Genomic DNA, 20,319 nt, shown 5'->3' on the forward strand with positions numbered 1-20,319 from the left:
GCACTGATTTTAATGGACGAGCAAGTAAAAGAACTTGAGTATACAACTAAAAACAAAAAAGTTTTATTATTGCATGACAGGTTAAACAACACTGTTTATTCAGTGGTGACGAGATTCACACTCCATTTCAATGACATGAAAGGGAAAAAAAAAAGACAGAAAGGACATAGTAGAACATGATTACTACACTGATATCTCGTTGATTGTGCAAAGTGCGAAACAGTAATGAAATAAATACAAACGACATGAACAAAGTATTGGCAAATTGGCACACTGCCCATAGATACAAGCTTGATATGCAGCGCTAGGGCAAGAGTGCATTTCACACGGACACTGGCAGATTTTTGGCAAGCCCCTGTCCTCACTTTGTGGTGCAAACTGTTACCCGGTACTATAGATATCTGCAAAATTATACTAGCACTGACCCAGTAGCCCAGAGAATGGCTAGAACAAAACTCCTTTCTGCTTAGAAGCCACTAACAGGATTACATATTTCAAGGGCCTCTGTTCCCCACGAAAATGTCTAGTGCTGTTTACTAAACTGCTTTACTTGGTGTCATACTCAGCCCCGTATTACCTGCGAAAAACCACAGAATATGTAGAACGTATACGTATCTAGTTCACGGGCAGCGCATGGCTTGTACCTTTCATTAAACAAATAACAAAACAACGCACATGTAAAACGCAAGTGCATAGAATACAAGGGCTACACCAGATGTAGCCCAAGATCAAAAACAACCTCGAGCTAACAACTGGTCTAAAGCTTTTGACACAAAGCAACCCTTTCTTCAGTGGGTTACAATTCCCAAATGTGGCAGTAAAACCTCTAAACTTTGGAGACTTCTTTTCCATCGAAGCTTCTCGACCGAAGTGCAAGCACTGGCACACAACATTTTAAGCATGCATACAGCACAGCTGAACTTGACAAGCCAACCTCTATCAAACAAAGTTCCACTTCAACAAACTTCTCCTGGACCCTTGATGCTTTTCAACTGAACCTCTACTGCACAACGCTGCTTGGACAAAGTGAAAAACTTGTTTCAACCTTACAACGTGCATTAAGTGTAACAATGCACTGACCAGCAAGAAGTGAGCAAGCTAGCACTAATCTTCACTCGCTAAATTTTACACTGCATCTTGGGGAGGTGAAACCAACAAAAGACAAATATGCCAAGAAGTTGGAGTGAAATTTTAGTTGGAACACTACCCACTTCTGGCATAATAGCCTAATGCACTTTACAGCATTATAATGCCACTTTAGCTCCTGGTACTCCCATAACTAGCTCCAAGAAAACACCTTTTTCGAACAAATGGATAGGACAAAACTTGCAGGGCTTTTGCAATTTCCAGGTTGTTTCGGCCCCTACATTTTTTGCAAAAGGTGAGCTTAGGTGCTGTAGAACATGTGCAAACATCTATTAAAAAGAGTGTGCTGCAAACAATAAAAAACCCAAAGCACTTTGGCAACAGAAACACTCCTTGACAAGCATTGCACCCAATTTACCTGTGAAGAATTAAAATGTGAAAGTGGTGTGTGGCAAGAGGACAGGCAATCTAGGTGCACTCACGAGTGGCAATCCCACTGGCAAAAAAATTAGGCACTAATACCAGTTCCAGAGTCTGCTTGTTTGGATAAAAATCCCAACCACCAGCACATACGTAGAACAACCTCAAACTCCCAATGTTAGCCCCTTCCGTGCTACACAAACAGAACAGTGCTTGCATGACGTTGACAAAGCTTCCGATATGGAAGCCAAGCTGTTGGATCAGCTGAAGCGATTTTAGAATCTTGGTTCCAGTTTTTGGAAGATGTATGCGAATCTTGGTTCCAGTTTTTGGAAGATGTATGCATTCGATGATGCGACTTGACAGGCAGCTTGGCAGACTAACCCACACCTTGCTTACCAGTGGCTTTTGTAAGGCTGATTCACTACCCTCAAGTGAATATATTTCGTCATACTCAACACTTGTTAAACGATTTTTTGTCACTCCTGACGATCTCTCAAGCCTGTACATGATAAATTCTAGAAATGGGTGGGCAAAACCTTCTGCAGTCTCTTTGTATTTCCAAACCCAAACAACATTCCCACACTGCATGGTTTGAAACAAGTAGTCCCAACCTGCAATGCAAGTTACAAAATTCCCGCCTTTTTTTTTCATGACTGCTGGCAAAAGAGCATGCAATCCTCAATGTAAGAAGTGTAATTTAGAAAAAGTACCACCCAAGCAACATCACATCCTCTCCGCACACAACAGGACTTGGAATGACTAGGGTGGCTTATACAGAAAAGTAAAACCACGATTAATGTGCAGAGAAAAGTTTGCAACGCCCAGCAAGCATGGTTCCGCTGGCAATGAATCTGCTCTAAACTTCACCCCAAGAAACGGGTGCTAAAAGTAAAACTTTGGCCCTCCATACCTGCCCTAAGGACGGCACTTCTGCTAGTAACGTCGACTTAGTAACCGTAACAGCTGCGACAGCCTCCTGGTGATCTTGGTTTTAAAAGGCAATGAATCCGCTCTTAGGAACGCAGTAACCATGGTTAAATGTGATGATGATGGAAATGTCTTCAGAGTGTCAGATAAGGCACAGATGTTGTAGAAAGACTTCATCCCCCACCCTGACAAGCGCAACAACTCAGACCGCAACCCGAACGGCAAGCGGCGCCGCCGTTGGAGTAGACGCCGCCACCGCTCCGTCCTCCTCCCCCTCCACCGCAGCAGCGGAGCAGAGCCGGAGGATCCGACTCTCCTCGCGGCCCGATCCGACGACCTCGACCCGGTCGGGGAAAACGGTGACCGTGGAGAAGGCGACGCTCTGCGGTTCGGTCTCGATGATTCCTGCCAGGGCCATGTAGTGGGTGCCACCCGCGTCAGTCGCATAGCCGCACCGGTGGGTGTGACCGCACAGATACAGCGCCACGCTCCGGTGGGCCTCGAACAGATCCATCACGTCTCGGTAGTTCCACAGGAGGCAGTCCGAATTGGCACTCGATGGATGCACGGCCAGGTGGCCTGCACGAGTGGGCGATCGATACAAGGTTTGTTTTGAAACGCTCCAAACCTCAACACATCAGTTATCAGGTCGATACTCAACACTTAACGGAGTTGTCACAAGCTTTGTTGGGGCTATAGTTAACCCTTGATTCCACAAAGTCAAAAGAGTCAACATTTTGGCAAGTTGGTATTGGTTGAATAAGAAAAAGAAGATAGGATGACCTTGCATCCTGTTTTCTTCATGTATTTTTCCTTTTTTCATGAATTCACAGACTACGCTGTTCAACGAAGTCATTGGCGAATTGATGATGATGTTGAGGTTTAATGGCGCAGCAACCTTTCAGTTATAATGCGCCAAACACAAGGTAAGAAGATATCAATGTAAGTTAAAAGTTTTGCTCAAGGTATCATAAATATAAAAATGTTATTTTTAAAAACTGTTCCATGAGATGAAGTAGCTAAAACTGGTGTAAAAAGCCAGTGTCTCTAAACAATTCAAAAACTTTAGTCAAAGGTACTATTGGTTCATCACCAAGTAAAAGCATTGGGTGTAAGGGTATACAAAAGGTGTATAAAGCTCTAAAATGTCTACTGAGGGCCGCTTCTAGGTATGGACAACTTTTTAGGATATGTAGTACAGTAAGAGGTTCACTGCAGTGCTCGCAAATGGGTTCCTGCATTGGCGAATTATTTCGTTAAACTGGGAACTCTGTTAAATCGAGAAAGCATTAAGCCCGTGGGCAACTGCAGGCTTAATGCTTTATTGCATCTGTCATCATCACTTTGTCATTACGGTCAGAATGGCTCTGTTGTTGCTGTGACATACATCGATCGGCATATTTGCAACAGCAGCCACAATTTTAGATAACATCAAATGAATGTGTGTACGGCACTGGTGCCCACTTTGGCCGAATCAGTGTAGCATCACAAGCCAAATGTTTCCACCTTAAAACACGTAAACCACTTATTTTTGATATCGATGCATTCACACTAAAATCAAAGTGCACCAAGTCGCCCCAGACCATCAACAGGTGTGCGCCCTTTAGTTTCGCTTTCTTCTCCAGTTGCTCTATCGCGGGCACGTGTCGTCGTAAACAGATCCGGCCCTGTTCTAAAGGCCACAGATCTTATCCACAGGGTGTCGACTTCGTTCGGGCGAGACCATTTCGTGCCGACTGCAGAGAGTCAAGTTTTCTCCACAAAGACGGCCCGGGGTTGACCTTGGCGTAGCACTCCGGAACAGCGCGCGGCTGTTCGTGTTTATATTTATATTTTTGTATGTAAATAACTCTTGTACTTACACCGCTCATATTTACAGCATTGTTGTATTAACGTTTTATGTTCAAAGTGTATATTTCAAATTGTTTGTACGTCTACCGTGTGCAAAGTAGCATTGAGGTTATCATCAATTTTTTTGTTACTTTTTTTTTGTTTTCAGAATTTTTTAATACAATTCCTAATGCATCTTTTGCTTGAAATTATTGCTGTTGAAAAGCCCCATTCTTCCTCTATCATACCATTTTCTGTGGAAAGAAAAAAAATTTCCTGGACCACCCAAAAATAACCAGTAAGCACTAGTGTTTATATAATTGTACACATGTAAATAACTTTTGTACTTACAGAGCTCATTTTCACGGTATTACTTTATAATGCCCTTATGTTCAAATTGCATATTTAAAATTTTTTTTATGTGTGCCCTGTGAAAAGTGGCATTGATGTTTTCATAATTTTGTTTTTTTTTCTTTTTGTTACTTTTTTGGCTTTGTTAATTTTTGAATATTTGTAAAAAATCTGTTGTTTAAAATTATGACCGTTTTAGAAAGCCCTATTCTTTCTCTATCATTTCATATCTTACACTTCAGCATCACTCATTGTCTGTGGCAAGAAGAAAACATTTCCAGGAACACCCAAAAACAACCAATTTTTCCGCAGTCACAGAAGTGTTAAGCTTTGCGCCATTGTTCCTTCTTTTTCGCTAATGCTGAGTTGGAATATGTGTGCTAGGGAACATGTCACGCTATGGAACACCTCACACTTGGCAGCCTAGATGAAAACCTAGCCTATTACAGCTCCGCTGTGAACGATATCCAACAGAGAGTAAAGTACAAGCCATCAACAGCTCTCACCAAAGACAATGACGATGTCACCCGCAGCGTCTGCCTTCGTCAGCTCTGCCCCAAGCCAGTGCAGCTGTGCCTCGCTGAGTGCTCCGTTGGAGTCGATGAAGCGCTTGTCCAGCCCCTGCAGGTTGTCCGGCCACTCCCACACTTCCGGGTCCGTCGTCCCATGGACCCTGGTCAGTAGCTGAGCAGCCTGCTGCCACCGCAACTCCGACGGATCGCGCCCCAGCACACTCTCCTCGAAGCAGTCCAGCGAGATCAGCTTCACGCCCGGAACAGGACTGAAGCTGCACGATGAGAGCAAAATGGCATGTTTTTAGTAAGTCAGGTTGACTAAATCAGCCAGGCCCATCAATGAGGCCAAGCATGCCAGCTAATGGAGTTGTAACAAGAGATAGAAAATGTGTCGGAACACTTCTTACAGAGACTCTCACTAAGCAAATAAAGTTGTTCCCCAGCCGTTTCCTCACAGTCACGACAAATAGGGATTATAAGAGCAGAGCAAAGAGGAAGTTGTGGGCTGTGAAGCATGTCACTTCTATTTTGCAAATACTAGTGTGAACTGAGGACACCTGTCCAGTGAAAATCTCTTCTTGTCTGTTGGTGTTGTAATAAGTGTAAAATTGTCTGCACATAGAACACTGGGGCAAGAACCAAAACACAGAAACTTGGGAACAAGCTTTGTAGATGACAGATCTTGGTGCAGTTCAGGTGAATTTCGGAAGTGCAGTCTGCAATCTATGGTGTTGCTCATACAGAAACATGAGTTGCTTGCTTGGGTTCGTGTCTCGATGTCTGCATTTTATTTCACTGTGATTGTACCACACAGAGGTAAAGTTGGATGATCACAGGTACCATTGGGCGACTCCCTTCCCACTTTAAAATAGTGGGAGATCAAAGCAAGATGCCGATGGGTGACTCTTATACTCCTCTCTCACTTTGTTCGAGTGTGGCTAGTAGCATGACTACTACCTGCTAGCATGACAACTACTTTGAAAAAGGTTTTCATTTTAACATGTGAACCTTGATAAAAAGTGGAGAACGCAAAGCAATTCCAGAAATTTTGGTTTTATCACTGTTTAGCAACGGAATGAGAGGGGAAAAAACAGAACAGTTCACAGACTCAAGTTTTAGCTGCTGCCTTACTAAGCTTGTGGTCTTTGATTTTGCCTCAAAGCACATTCAATTTGTGTGGTTGCCTGTGCGTCAGGCCATGCATGCCAATATCTTTTTGGCCAAGAGAAGCACGGGCTAGTGGTATTACTTTTCCCCACTCGCTGCAACGATTCCACATTTTTCTAGCGTGTTGCCAATCACAAGGCAGGCTTCTGGAAAGGACTGCACTGCTCGACCAAGTGCAGGGACGTCTGATTTGTTCACAGCCAACCATGCACACCTGTTTGTTTAACCACAACATGAAAGCAGACATTCACCTAGAGCGTGGCCACATGGCTGAAAGAAAACTGCACAGGTTTCTCTAAAAACTTCGCAGCCGAAGACAATGTGTCTCAATTGGGGATTCGGATATGACACCACCCCCACAAGGGCAGTCACTCTACCAACTGTGCTACCAGGAGTGCGGCGATTTGTAGCGCAAGAGTAAATTCATCGGTTACTGAAAGTGATGGAAACAGGTGCTGGCAAAGTCATTCCAGGAAACTTCTAAAAGGAGCCATGAAGACAAAATACAAGTTTGTTTTATTCGAAAGGTTTGGTGTTTGATAGTTTTCCCAGCCTTTGGCCAGCAGCAAACGATGCTTTATTCACGGAGAAATTAAAAATTTTACACCAAAATTTTAATTCTCCCGCTAAACGACACGTTTCGTGATGTCAGCAATGATGGCTTCTGTTCAGGGAGTGTACCTAATGCGGAAGTTAGCACAGTCGAGTCCACTTGTAACGGTACAGTCTATAACAATGTATCGGATATAATGATCAACTACGACACCGCCCACTTTTGTAGCTTTGCCCCCAAGCAAAATTTCTGGCTACGCCCCTGGATGGAGGCACGCAATTCTCTTCCTCAATGAAGTCATCATCACTTTCGCTATGTACACCACCGTAGAGCACGCGCGATAAGAAAGCGGCCATGCTTCTCAGCAACGAGTGTGCACGTGTAAACACTCTGGGATCCAGAAGGCCTGCGAGGAACGTTGTGCTGTACCCTTGTGCAAAAAGATGTAAACTTCAACAAACAAAGTTCGCTTATCCCTCAAGACACGGCGCATCATGTATACAAAGATGCGCCCACATCGCAGTGAGAACAACCACGAAATTTAACCTTCAACACCAAAGATGGGCGGAACCAGACAGCGGACAGCTACGACTGTGTTGCGTTGTTGGGCAGGGCCCGACAATAAACCAGAAAGGGTTAAGATGGACTAAGATTCCGCAGAGGGAAAAATTTCCCATTCCCTCTTGCTTGTAGTTTGTTTCGGAGCGCAGCTTATCCCTCACCTGTAGTAGAAGACGGGGTCGTCGGAGGACGGGGGCGTCCAGTCGGGCAGCAGGTTTGGGCAGACGTAGCGGGTGACCAGCTCCCGCCGGGTGCAGTTGTACAGCTCGTGGTTGCCCAGCGTGTGGTAGGTGGGCAGGGCTTCCAGCATCGACAGCACCCGGTCCAGGCCCACGCCGCACCCGCCGTTGTTGATGTCGATCAGGTCGCCCAGCTGGAGGACCAGGCGCACCGCACGCTCTTCACTGCCGGGCATGGGGCGACTCCAGTGCGAGTAGGCACGCTCAACCTGCGGGGGGTGGGTGGGAAGAGCATTAAAGGAATCTGGGGCTGTTAGGACTTACACTGGGTGCAGAAAAACGATGGAGAACTACTGATATGTTGGGAATATTGGAATCTGACGCACTAATCAAACAAAATAAGAGAAGTGGTATGGATGCAAGACTATGTCACGAAAGTAGGCAGTGTGGTGGACTACAATCAGCCACAGCTCCAGCAGAAATACACAGTCCGCGCTACCTCGTTCAAGGGCATCACGGCGCCGAGTTCAAGTTTAGTGTTAAACACACCAGAGCAACACTTCAGGGTGACTATGATTCACACTGGGCATGCTACAATGATGCAATGGAAATGACGCGCACCTGATAGTTTTTTATTTTCGTGAGCAACAGGGGAATTTAAATTTTTCAAAGTTATCGTATGTTCCAAACCTTGCGGCAAAAAGTGAACAAAAATTCTCCTCTTCACTCTTTTGTAAGTCCTCACTCAATGACCTGCAAAGGGGGGCCTGTTAAATACATTGAATAAATATAAGATGCATTTGTTTGACTCACCATACAGCAACCTATTAGTATTTCAACCAAATCATGCTGACCGACTGCTTTCTTTTAACAGACACACACTATCCAATACGTCAATACAGATAGCATACCAGAGCCCTCGATTGCCATAACTGCAAAACAGCTGCTGTAGCAGCACGATTTCCCCCGAAATGCCACACTTTTTAAATTGTCTCACTAGCTGTTGCCACTTCATCTGCCCTTTATTATCTAAAAGGGCCCAGGAAGGCACACACAAGTCTGATTCATGAAAAAGACTGTTTTTTTCTTAAATTATTAAGAACGATACCGATTTTATCGCAAAATCTCAACCAAATAATGGAGATATTAAAGCAAACAGATAAGGCAGTGATGCCTCCCCAGCCACTTTTCAGCAACTTTGGAGGGGGCACCTAATGCTCCCTCTTTGACTGGTGTGTAATAAAGTTTTCACTGACTGACTGACTCTGACATCATAGGATCTTGTTTGTGCGATTGGTGGCCGCCGACACAAGTTACCGCCAAGAAACATGACCGGGCGATTGTAATGGGGCCTCCAGATCTGTTTGATCACATCATTTAACTGGTAATGTGCAGTTCACAAACTGATAGAAATGTTTTAGATGCGACTGCATCTCATTCACTCGCCTTGTCCCTCCATACGGCGTTGTTGTTGTCCGTCCACACCCCTCCCCCATTCCCCTCGCCGCGCGAGCTGCGCTCTCCACCGCTCACCCCCTCTCCTCTCCGATAGCGAACACTCTCTCGTGAGGGTCATTGGATTGGATTCGATTGACTTGGCTTGGCTTGCATTAAAGTGGATTGTGTTGCGTCATAGCCGCGGCAGGGGGTTCACGGCACGTTTCACGCGATGGGAGAATCAACCTAACGGAAACAACAACGGAACCTCCTATGCGTCGCATCTACACAGGGGTTCCCGCGAGGGGAGGTGGGAGTAATTTTTAGCGTTTACCCGCATTACGTCACAGCTGCTCATATAACATCACTGCAGCTGGAAATTTGAAATTCTTGAAACATTTATTGCTTTTTTTTTTCAGTAAAAAAATGCCTTCCGTGGCCAGAATCAAGCTGAGTGAGTTACCTACCAAAGGCTGGTTTTTTAAAACTCAATAAAGTTTTGTTTTGTCTGCATGGCCCCTTTAACTACTGGCACATACAACACCAACATACTTTTAGAATGAACCTCATATGCTGGCGACTTCAAACCCCTTCCTGCAGAAGACCAGCATTTTGCCCCTGTACACTGTGCATGGCGTAGATATAAGGTGTACGGCCATATCTGAAGCCGCATTATAATACAAGCCTGCCAGGGGAAACGCCAGGTAACGCGTGCGCACGTGCCTGAAGTGCCAACACCAGACATAGACAGCGGCCACTTGATACTCGGCACGTGCTGAGCCAGCAATCTCGTCTCGACAACAAGTCTAGGAAGAACCCGTTGCCGCTGTAAGGCAAACGGCCCTTATCAACCTTGTTTTTAGGCACAATCACCCGCGCAGATAGCAAACGCTGGGAAGGATGCTGTCACATTCCACTCAGTCCACGGCAAGCACAGAGGAAGATGGGTAAGCCAAGCCATATTTTGCAGGCGCGGACAACACTCACAAAAGGCTGGCAACGAAGAAACGTGACCACAACAAAAACACGGCTGGTTAAAATTAGGATGGCGAGTTGCCCTAGCAGAATCCGCCCTTTCGACAACAGTTAGCTAACATTAAACGTGGAAATGGAGCTCGGAGTGTCTGGCATGTAACCAATAAAGAGGGGGGTTTGTGGAACTCTTGCGAGTTTACTTTGTCCAAAACCAGGAGTTGCTAAATTATTACATGCTGCGAAAGTACAGCACACGCAACCATCAGATCAAGAGGCGAACCTGAAGAAGCAGCAACGCAATCCCGGGCTGCAATTCATAGCGCGAAAATCGCGTGGTTTATTAAAGCCAGCCGCTTCAGTGTGTGCAGAGCAAGCACACGGTTACAGTTTCGGCAAGCTGCAGAGTCTAGTGACACATTGAGCTTCAGCCTTTGGCTCCGAATTCTACAAATAGTTGTCTGTGTGGACGGGCAATACTGTTCCAATTAACCGCGGCACGCGTCTCAGGTTCGTATTAGCGAGAGTTTTCCTCCATTCAAATACACGTCACATTGCCGGGATTAATCAAGCAGTTAGAATTATCCGTTGGTTCAAATTATGCCACTTTGAAATAATGGGGTTCAACTGTACCATAAACATATTTTGACCAGGTTGAAATCGCCCAGTAATAGCCAATTCCAAACACATGTAACAGGTCCGGCCTCCGAAGCCTATCAAAACTCGGTGCGAGCAGATAATGCTAGGTCCCCAGTCAGAGTTCCTAAAATTCCTTTGAATAAGCCAGAAGACAAGGGTTTTGTTGAAATGGTCAACAAATTCCTCCATACTTCGAACACATGCAGGCTTTGATTGACTGCAGAGTTTAACGCACTGACACAACACAGGCGATGAGGTGCACTGTAGTGAAGGGCTCTGAAATTAATTTTGACCACCTGGGGATCTTAAATGTGCATGCAGGCTGAGAAGCTTGCACAAGCGTGCCGGCTGTGGGCACCGTTATCGCACCAAATCCCTGAATTCAGCGAAATAGCTGTCACAATCTTGGCCACACCAAACTGCCTGCTCCTTTTTGCCTCGCAGCAAAAGAACACAATGCCAGGTGCATGTGCTTCTTACCTGGCTCAGAGCATTCCTGTAGTACCGGATGAGCGAAGGGTCGTAGCCAGCTGGCTTGTCGTCGCAGTCGGCATACTGGACATCGGTCAAGACCCCAAAGGTCAGCAGGGGTTTCTCACTTGCCAAGGGAGTGGTACTGGTGAGGGAAAAAAAAATGCGTCGACACTTACGCTACCTCATAATGGTTCATCACACAAGAAGACTGGCCCACTGCAGTTGGGAAGACAGTCTTTGATCTACGGAATCTATCCATTTTGCTTTATCGCACGTCCGCCTCATCCAATCCTACTGCCCTGCATTTGTGCAAGTGTCCTCCTGGACGTCATCTTGACGTCCATGTAAAATGCCAGTAGTGAAACTGAAACCTAGTCCACACTAAACAATACCAAAATTTCCCTACTATGTACAAATACAGCGACAAACTGGCAGACTCGGACTATTAATCAGTCAAGGCTGTAAGTGCCTTTTGTGCAGCGGAAAAATAGTTCTGGAACAACACTATTCAACAACAAAGCGAGTTCCCATGAAGAATGAATTTAATGAAGGGTCTGCAATACATCCTCAATTAGATTATGGTGAGCTTTAGGCCCCCATGCCATGACGAGACTTATACAAGAATGCTTCGTCTTGTTTTTTTTACAATCGTAGTGTTTGTAAGTATCTGTGTCCCCTCCTGTTTATGTTTCCGAGCGGCGGTTGTTTATTTCGGCTGTCAAGAGATTATTCTTTGTTACTGTCATAAGATTATTCAGTCCCGATGGAACATTAATTTTTTAGTCTGAGTTGTGCGGCCCAGAGAATTTTGGCGAAGACTGTAGTCATCATTTGCTGAAACCTGGACCAGCATCAAGAATTATCCGAATCGTTTGCACCCTTGCACGTGCGCACACAGTCTCGTCGACAGGTAAATCTTGCTTGGGCACGAAAGATAACCGATAGCAGACGTGCCATCAACTGAGGCCCGCATGAACCGCCCTCGAGGATAAGTTTTATCCCTTCCTCCCATCCAGACACACCTACTTCTGTGTGATAAGAGTGATAAAAGCGACCTACACAAGTAGGGAGCTCAAATGGGATGGTACGAAATCTCAGCAGTTCAGAAAATAGACGTGCCCCCGTACAGCCACTTGAGAGGTTAAAAACAGACTTTTCGCACGTAAGCGCGGGAGATAATAATGTCAGTGCTACAGTGCAAGTGCAAGCCTCCACACCAACTGTTTAGCAGCAGCACTTGTACAGTTACCGATGGCGAAATAGACACTGAGAAGTGCAACCGGCAGTTTCTTTAGTTTTTAGAGAACAGTAGCGCGTTCGTTCTCAGACAGACAGATTTAATTTGTACTTGGCATTCTCTAAACACCAGCCAGTCAGACATTTTTTTTTTTTCTACACACTGATCTGCTGCTTCTTTACACTCATCATATTTACCTGCTGAACCATACAACACTATACACAAATAACTCTCCAATTACTGCAGTGAACTACTCTCAGATGAAGATAAAACCCTGAAATGCCAACCATATTTAAAACATCCATAACTAACTACTCACCTCATTTTGGATTTGACGGCTTGAAATGATGGCGGGAAAAGCCGTAAGCACTGTAGAATGTAGGTCCTACAAACAAGGAAACACTTAAGTTAGAAAAAAAATTGTGGTATTTGTTAATTGTTTGACATATCAAGGTCATAAGAATACCACAATCAATCACAGAGAGAGGCTGCAGAGACAGTAGCTGCCCAGCAAGCCACACCCGTGCAATTTGAATAAAAAGCAGTCACTTCTAACTTTCTTAATCACCCTAAAAATGCAATGCACTGCAAGGCTTCACTGCAAAGTGAGTAGTGCAGTCTTGACCCTTCCCTCTTCGAGTGGTAATCTCCCTCCCAAAGCCAACTTCACACACAAATGAGGGAAGAGACGAGTTCAAACATTATGGGGCATATTACAGCCATTGAAGCCTATGCAGAGACCTGCTTCTGTAAAGAATCTGTTTAGAGCACAGGTGTAGCTTGCAGTGCTACTGAAACTGTCACCTTCTCTTTTTTTTCTTTTTTTCTTTTTCAGGGATAACTTCCAAGGTATCTATTTAAGCAGAGCAATTGAAGATTACCCAGCAGACTGAAAATAAGAAAGAGGAAGGGTTCTTGGAAGAGTGATTTGAAAGGACAGCAGCATCTGCAAAGCCATGCTAGATGCCACACACATATTTACCTTGTCTGGCAATCCTCCAGTCTTCTGGCCCCATGAACCTCCACCCCATTTTTGAATTAACTCTCATAGTACCACCCCCATTCCACTAAATCTAGGGTATGCAAGCAACACTTCCGCACCACAGCACTCATCCTTTCTCGCTTGCAAGACGTGGATGCCAGGGACAGAGTTGATTTTACGGGGGGTGCTGCAGGGATGTGAAGTGTGCCCGCTGCTCTTTTTCTTTTTTTGTTCCGTCGAGGGGGCTTGTGTTGATATAGCTGGAAGGGATCTTGATGTGCACGCGCTGAGTGAATGCTCTCAGCGGAGAACTGCCCATTGTGCTGTCAGACATCTCGAGTGGAGAACGTCGTGCTGAACACGTGGCAAGGGCTTTATCTGCCGCCACACCTCGCAGGTTTCAGCAGTGCTTTGAAGAGGGCAACAAAAGCCGGCTGAATGGAGAGATGACGCTCGCTGGATGTCTGTCAGCACGGCCGACGCATGCCACAACGAGACACGCCTGAAACTTTTTGTTGCACTTTCAGGGGACGACAGAAGACGGCAGCACTCTGAAAAAGACATGCAGGGGAAAAAAAAGATGACGCCCGCCCGGGGTGTGAAACGAAAACTGCCGTGTCGAGGCCGCAGTGCGAGGGCGAGACTGAGGACAAGAAGCGGAGCACCCACACGCTCAGCACTCAACCCAGGCATCGTCATGATCAGCCACACTCACACAATGACACAGTTGCTCTCTGCTCAGTCAATTCATTTGACACTCAAAGCATGCAATCTCTTAGTGAACAAATGTAGAGCAGCAGAAACACATTGGATGAAAAAATACACACGGACGAGCGCTCACTTCCAACTGATTCTTTATTCTCATGGCGGCAAATATATATGCTTAGCCTAAGCAGGAACAATAAAAAGAGGAAAAATAAAACACCAAAAAACAACAAATAAAAAATACAGACAAAGAAAGAGCGAGTACACCCAACACGCGCCAAACACTTTGACAATCACAGTGGCCTGCCGTGTATTGCAGGAAATGTAATTCACGGTCAGATAACGCGACCGACGGTTTCCTAAAACAGTGTTGCTTTCACGCGCCATCTGGGCTGCCTCACTGATTAAGCGCGCTTGCTTGTCCTTAATTATCTCGACTACTGTGGTGCCAGGGAACTGCGCAGTGCAACCCCCCCACGTGCTGACATGCTGTGCCAAAAAACCTTCCTTGCCATCACGCACATTATTGGCATGCTCGCGCAGACGCTCATTGAGGCATCTGCCCGTCTGTCCCACGTAGCTCGCGCCGCACGACAAAGGAATTCTATATAGTACTACATTTTGAACACATTCTACGAACTGTGTTCTGTGTTTGACAGTGCATTGGACCCCACGTCGCTTTACGGGACAGGTACTGCTAGCCAGCTGGGACAACTTATCGGGAGCGCTGAAAACGACTTTCACGTTAACACATTGTCCCGTTTTCTTAAGGCGATGGGACACGGAGTGCATATACGGAATCACAGCCACTCTCTCTCGTGTTTCCACTGCAGCTTGACCTAGCAGTGCCCCTCGATTTCTGTTTCCTTAGCATTGTCTCGGCTACGGAGACAAGCAATGGGCGAGGGTACCCAGCTCCGTCTAGGCACTCCGACTGAGCCAGGAGACTGGCTAACAAGGCGCGGTTGCAAGACCTCTGCAAAGCGTTCGAAAAAGATGTCTGCATCGCTTGCTCGCTTAACAAGTTTGCTGTGAGCTGATGTGAACGGCAGAATTGGCTTCTGCGCGCGAGGCTCATAACACCAGCACGCGTCGTCCTCAAGGAAGCGAATCCTCAGGTCTAGGTACGGAATGTTGTCCCCGACCGGCATCTCGTAAGTAACAACAAGCGGCTTGAGGCATTGTCTGAAAGTTTCTAGTACCTGCGCGACCTGAGGGTGGAACATTTGCGGATCACAGTGCAGAAAAATCAGATAATCATCCACGTAACGGAAAGTCCTTACGACGGAAAATTCGTTCGGTCGTTCCTGTACCACCCTGTCCACCTTCGCCAAAAGCAAATCACTCAAAAAAGGTGCTATGGACGACCCGATGGAGACGCCCTCTTTTTGAAGGTACACTTTCTCATTCCATTCTACGAATGTCGACGTAAGGTACAACAACAGAAGGTCTAGGAACCCTTGATAGCTTACGCCAGCCGTGTTCTGAAACGCCAGTGCTCCAAAATTGTCCATGCAGCCTTCTATGCACTCTAACAGGTCTTTGTGCGGGAGTGAATAATAAAGGTCCTTTATATCAATCAAAAACGCCCTCAGTGTTGTGTTCGATTGCTGCTTCAGAAATTCAGTGACTTCTCCAGAATTTTGAATTCTGAATAGGTCGTCTACTGGGAAAAGCTTAAGCTTGTCCTGCAAAAACCGGCCTAGTTCGTTTTGCCAACAACCTCTTTCAGAGACGATTGTCCCGAAAGGCATGTCGATGTTGTGTGTCTGGGCTGAAAAGAACATGTCAAGGGCTAGTTTGTCGCTCTTCCCAATTTTTCTCGCAAGGGCAGTTAAATCTAGTTCAGAGCACAGCTGCCTTGCCCTAGACCTGACTTTGGCCAAGTTAGTGCCTTCACAAGCTACGTGGGACAGATGGGCAGACGCCTCAGTGAGTGTCTATGCTAGCACGCCAATAATGTGCGTGATGGCAAGGAAGGTTTTTTTGGCACAGCATGTCAGCACGTGTAGGGGTTCCACTGTGCAGTTCCCTGGCAGCACAGTAGTCGAGATAATTAAGGACAAGCAAGCGTGCTTAATCAGTGAGGAAGCTCAGAAGGCGCGTGAAAGGAACGACTGTGTTAGCAAACCGTCAGTCGCGTTATCTGACCGTGAAATACAATTCCTGCAATGTGATGCCATACGCGACAGGCCACTGTGATTGTCAAAATGTTTGGCGCGTGTTGGGTGTACTCGCTCTTTCTTTGTGTTTTTTGGTGTTTTGTTTTTTCCTCTTTTTATTGTTCCTGCTTAGGCTAAGCATATATATTTTCCGTCATGAGAATAAAGAATCAGTCGGAAGAGAGCGCTCGTCCGTGTGTATTCTTTCCGTCCCGTGTGTTTCTGCTGCGCTACATTTGATCACCATGAATTAACAACTAGCCCAGCCTACAGCTTCCCTTAGTGAACACAATTAGTTTCGCAACGACCACTTGCACAAATGCTTATCCGACTTGCTACTGGCGTAAAACAGACCTGGTTATAACGGAACGAAAGGTGCAGGGGACTCCATTTCAGGTGAAATTCGGCCATGAAAAATATTTATTTGGGACTTTAGTAGTGAACTTCCAATGTTGGAATAATATTTTATTGAAACTAAAAGAACGGAGCCAGCAATACTGGCAACGCTGCGATGAAGAATCGTGGACAATCACTGAGCCTGAGGGCTTCCTGCTCATGTTTCTTGTTTCAGCGTATCAACCGTGCTTCGCCACTACAGTTTGCATATGCAAGAATGAAAATTACGCCGCTTTCCTTGAGAAGACAGTAACCTATGTGGTGAGGATCTCAGGACATTACTAGCTTTGCCGACTTCGTTCAGTTTCAACAGCGAGAGCTTACTAACTATAGCCTCGTGATAGCTGTAAAAGACTTCTTGGGCCAGCTACCGTATGACCAAGCCCGATGTTAAAAACTAACAATATTTAAGTACAGCATGTCGACAATATTAAGTCCAGCACTTCCTACGGCCAAAAACTGACTGTGTTCCTGGAAGTTACTCTATTTCGCAGTGATGATCAGTATCCCCTTTTACCTTTGCTTTTATAAAATCTTTACGAATAAAACTTCACTGAGCTGGGTTGCAGAACTTACTTCTGAACCTTTTCCCTCACTTCAGATACAACTTACTCAGGATACAATGAAATATTTCTGCTGGATCTCTTTAGATATAGCAACTCCACACATATAAAGCTTTCACATAAGTATGACACTTGTCCTATTTCTCGCGCCACTGCAGCAAGTGCATACTTAACCTTGAACAGAGGTATGAAAAAATGTTCATGGCACTTCGTTGTCCAATTAGTGGGGTAGAAAATTAGTAACCATCTATATATATGGAGTGGAGTCGATCACCACTCTTATCGGACCAAAATTCAGCCTTGGGAAGTGTAGTGTCAATCATCCAGTACTTCGATGGATGCATTATTTCCGAAGCTCCTGCATGCATAGACATGCAAGGACTTACCTAACGAATATTAATTGGAACCGAGTGGAAAATGTCGCTGACACAGGGGGAATTTCAATGACCATTAACCGAAGCTCGATTAACTTTCAAGAGGCAAAGTTCTATGGTGACCAGCTCAGTCGACACTGATCCTCTAACAGCCTGTATTGACTAGACAACTAAGCTTGTGAGGATTACAGAAAGCAGTGAACATTTCCCCATTCGCGCAAGAAAAAAAAAGAATAAATGATCCAGAGTTATAACGTTGTCAGAAGATGCTTCAAACCTCTTTGGACAGCTATCTCTACTATCAAGGGGTACCTCTCTGTTAGCAAAGAAAGTTAAGGCGCAACCCAAGCTATGTCTGGAAACAGCTGCACAGAAGTATGACCGTGAATCATCGATGATGCGCAACTGTGCTATACAATGCCTTTTGTGCGCGCACGAGTTGGCCACAACTACGCAGCGACGCGCGGACGGTGCATCACCGGCATCCAGGCCGCGAAATCCAATCCAGGCCACGTAAGAACGGATCGGGATGCGAAACTGGTTCAATCTGGAAATGTCGCTGCGACCGGATCAAACCGGCTGGTGCCAATCTGAGCGAAGTCGGCACAGACTTTGTGAATCGGGCCTCACCGGAATGATTCAGAAGACTGAAATTTGAACACGTTCTTTAAAATGCGCGCATTTACCACGCAGTGTTATTTAATTTTATAACGCTTCTGTTGTCCATCGGCAGTGCCTCACTCCATCAGTGGCCCGAACACCCCTTGAAAATAATAACGATACCATATCATTCCCATTAGTATTCATACATTCCGCTGTGTCGGAAAGGGAGCTGTATACGAATTCAGGTGATATATACCCTGGAGAAGCACCCATTGTCTCTGCGGCTGACGGTCAAAAAAAAATTTTAGTCAAATCAAAGTTCATTCTCACTGGCAGCAAAAGTAAGCCGGCGAGCAAGGTCAAGGTCGCTAAATCAGCGGCAGTTAACCAAAAAAATAAAAAAAGGAATGAACTCAAGAACAAGGAGCTGGCTTTGAGCCAGAATGAGCGCACACCGGCCGGCCAATCTGATGATTTCGACATCTGAACTACAATGCAACTGTACTGCGGCTTCTAAATAGTGGCTGCTTATCGCAGCTCGCGAGCGGAAATTAAGCACAAATGACACCAAATGAACAACACTGAATGAATGAATGGATCCATTGTGGCCGGCAGCAGCTCACCTCAGCTCAGCTGACCAGTGATCACGTCGGCGCCAGAAATGTTTGAACCACGGCTGCGGTGTGTTCGCTCCGAACCCGTCCGACCCCGAGCCAGCCGACGGAGAACGGGTGACACTCCGAGAAGGCTGATACAGGCAGCAACCAGCGTCCCGGCGGAACTTTGTCAAGTGGCTGCCGCTGCCGCTGCTTCCGATTTCGTTAGATGTCCCGGGGCATGACGGGATACTGTTACCACCGTTACCAAACCGCCTTGAACCGCATCTCGCAATCTCGGCTCGCCGTTCTTATTTATAGCAGTTTCGGTTTCGGTTATAAAACACCCTTTGGTTAAAAATAAAATGATAAAATTAATAAAGCGGTGAAACTTTTTTTCTTAATTTTTCCTGAGCTTCCCACCCACAAACCGCGAATTGTGCAGTTTCACATTCTTGGTTGCAGAATTCGGAATCGTGAGCCCCAAGAACGGTGGCGCTATCTGTCGCATTCAAACGAAACATTTGGCGCTATCGTGAATGGCGCCAACATACGTTTTACGCATTTCTTCACCCATCTACCTCGACTCCCTCTACGCCGCCAAATTGAACCTTCAACACTCATCGATTGGCTTTCGTTTGGCAAGGACCCTACCTCGCCAACAGCCAACTCTGATCTCGACCAATGGACCGCGGAACTCGCATAACCATGGCACAAAAAATTAGCAGGCAGTGGGAGCTAAGGTTCAGCTGGTTATTCTTAGCTTTCCTCGTTGATCAGCTTGATTATCATGATTCTCGGAACCCGGCGGCACCGTCTTCGTTCTCAATGAAGGATTATCCCCGCGGTATTCCGTCGGCTAGACAATCCGTCTCCCGTGCGTGCCGTGACAAATTGGTGTCGGCTGCTCTGCACTGTTGGCAGTGCTACGCCGCCAGACAGAGTGGCGAGTTCTCACGCGCAGCCCGGGCGCCTGGCCACTGACCTCATCAGTGGGTCTTACAAATCTGTCGACACCGACTGCGTCCTGAATGTGGGATCATCCCAGCGGAATCCCGTTGGCCGGACTATCCGGCGCCCAGACATGCCGTGACGAATTGGCGACGGCTGCCGCGTGGAGTCTACAGTGTTGAGCCACCAGACAGAGTGGCGGGTTCTCACGCGCAGCCTGCGGGCCTGGCCACTGACCTCATAAGTGGACCTTACACTCCTGTTAGGACCGAGGACGTACTTCCTATGACGCTTGATCAGCAGTGCACGGCTGATAGCGGACGGATAGAAGCCACGGGAAAATCGAAAAAAGGTGGCGCCGCTCGTCGGCACCCCAGCAAAGAAAGAACTGAAACTAAAGCGTGGCAAACTGTTCGCATGGCGACGCAGTGAAACATCCCCCTCGCGAGGGGCACGATCAAATGCAGAGCATTTCCGGGGGGCACGACGTTAAAGGGACACTGAAGTGAATTTGTCAAGCTCCCGTTTTTGCTTGCACTGCGTAGACTGGCTCAAATTAGCACACTTTTCATCGTTTATCCGGTTGACAAATCGGTAATTATTTTACAAAGCGCGAAAGAAGAAAAACTACCATGC

General features: G+C 46.2%; 1 protein-coding gene across 2 annotated transcripts; it reads right to left on the reverse strand.

The window, feature by feature from the left end:
- Positions 1-47: 47 nt before the first annotated feature.
- On the reverse strand, positions 48-18,999 carry LOC144166793 (manganese-dependent ADP-ribose/CDP-alcohol diphosphatase-like). 2 transcript variants are annotated; one of them, XM_077696282.1, is made up of 7 exons: positions 18,760-18,959; positions 13,334-13,884; positions 12,671-12,736; positions 11,121-11,256; positions 7,575-7,861; positions 5,124-5,404; positions 48-3,015 (listed from the first exon to the last, which is right to left on the reverse strand). In XM_077696282.1, exons 3-7 carry the CDS (start codon positions 12,673-12,675, stop codon positions 2,639-2,641), a joined length of 1,086 nt encoding a protein of 361 aa, XP_077552408.1. In that variant the 5' UTR covers positions 12,676-12,736; positions 13,334-13,884; positions 18,760-18,959; the 3' UTR covers positions 48-2,638. The 2 variants fall into 2 exon arrangements, with proteins under 2 accessions (XP_077552408.1, XP_077552407.1); XM_077696281.1 differs by lacking the exon at positions 13,334-13,884 and having other exon boundaries at positions 18,760-18,999.
- Positions 19,000-20,319: the final 1,320 nt, after the last annotated feature.

Source organism: Haemaphysalis longicornis, unplaced genomic scaffold, assembly GCF_048455015.1.
Source record: "Haemaphysalis longicornis isolate Haplotype H1 unplaced genomic scaffold, Haemaphysalis longicornis Haplotype H1 scaffold_19, whole genome shotgun sequence".
Classification (NCBI taxonomy): domain Eukaryota; kingdom Metazoa; phylum Arthropoda; class Arachnida; order Ixodida; family Ixodidae; genus Haemaphysalis; species Haemaphysalis longicornis.

Coding starts and splice junctions, on each gene's coding strand:
- LOC144166793 (XM_077696281.1), bottom strand. Junction 5,405..7,574: donor GACCCCGTCTTCTACTACAG/GTGAGGGATAAG, acceptor CTCATCGTGCAG/CTTCAGTCCTGTTCCGGGCG. Junction 3,016..5,123: donor TGACATCGTCATTGTCTTTG/GTGAGAGCTGTT, acceptor CCACTCGTGCAG/GCCACCTGGCCGTGCATCCA.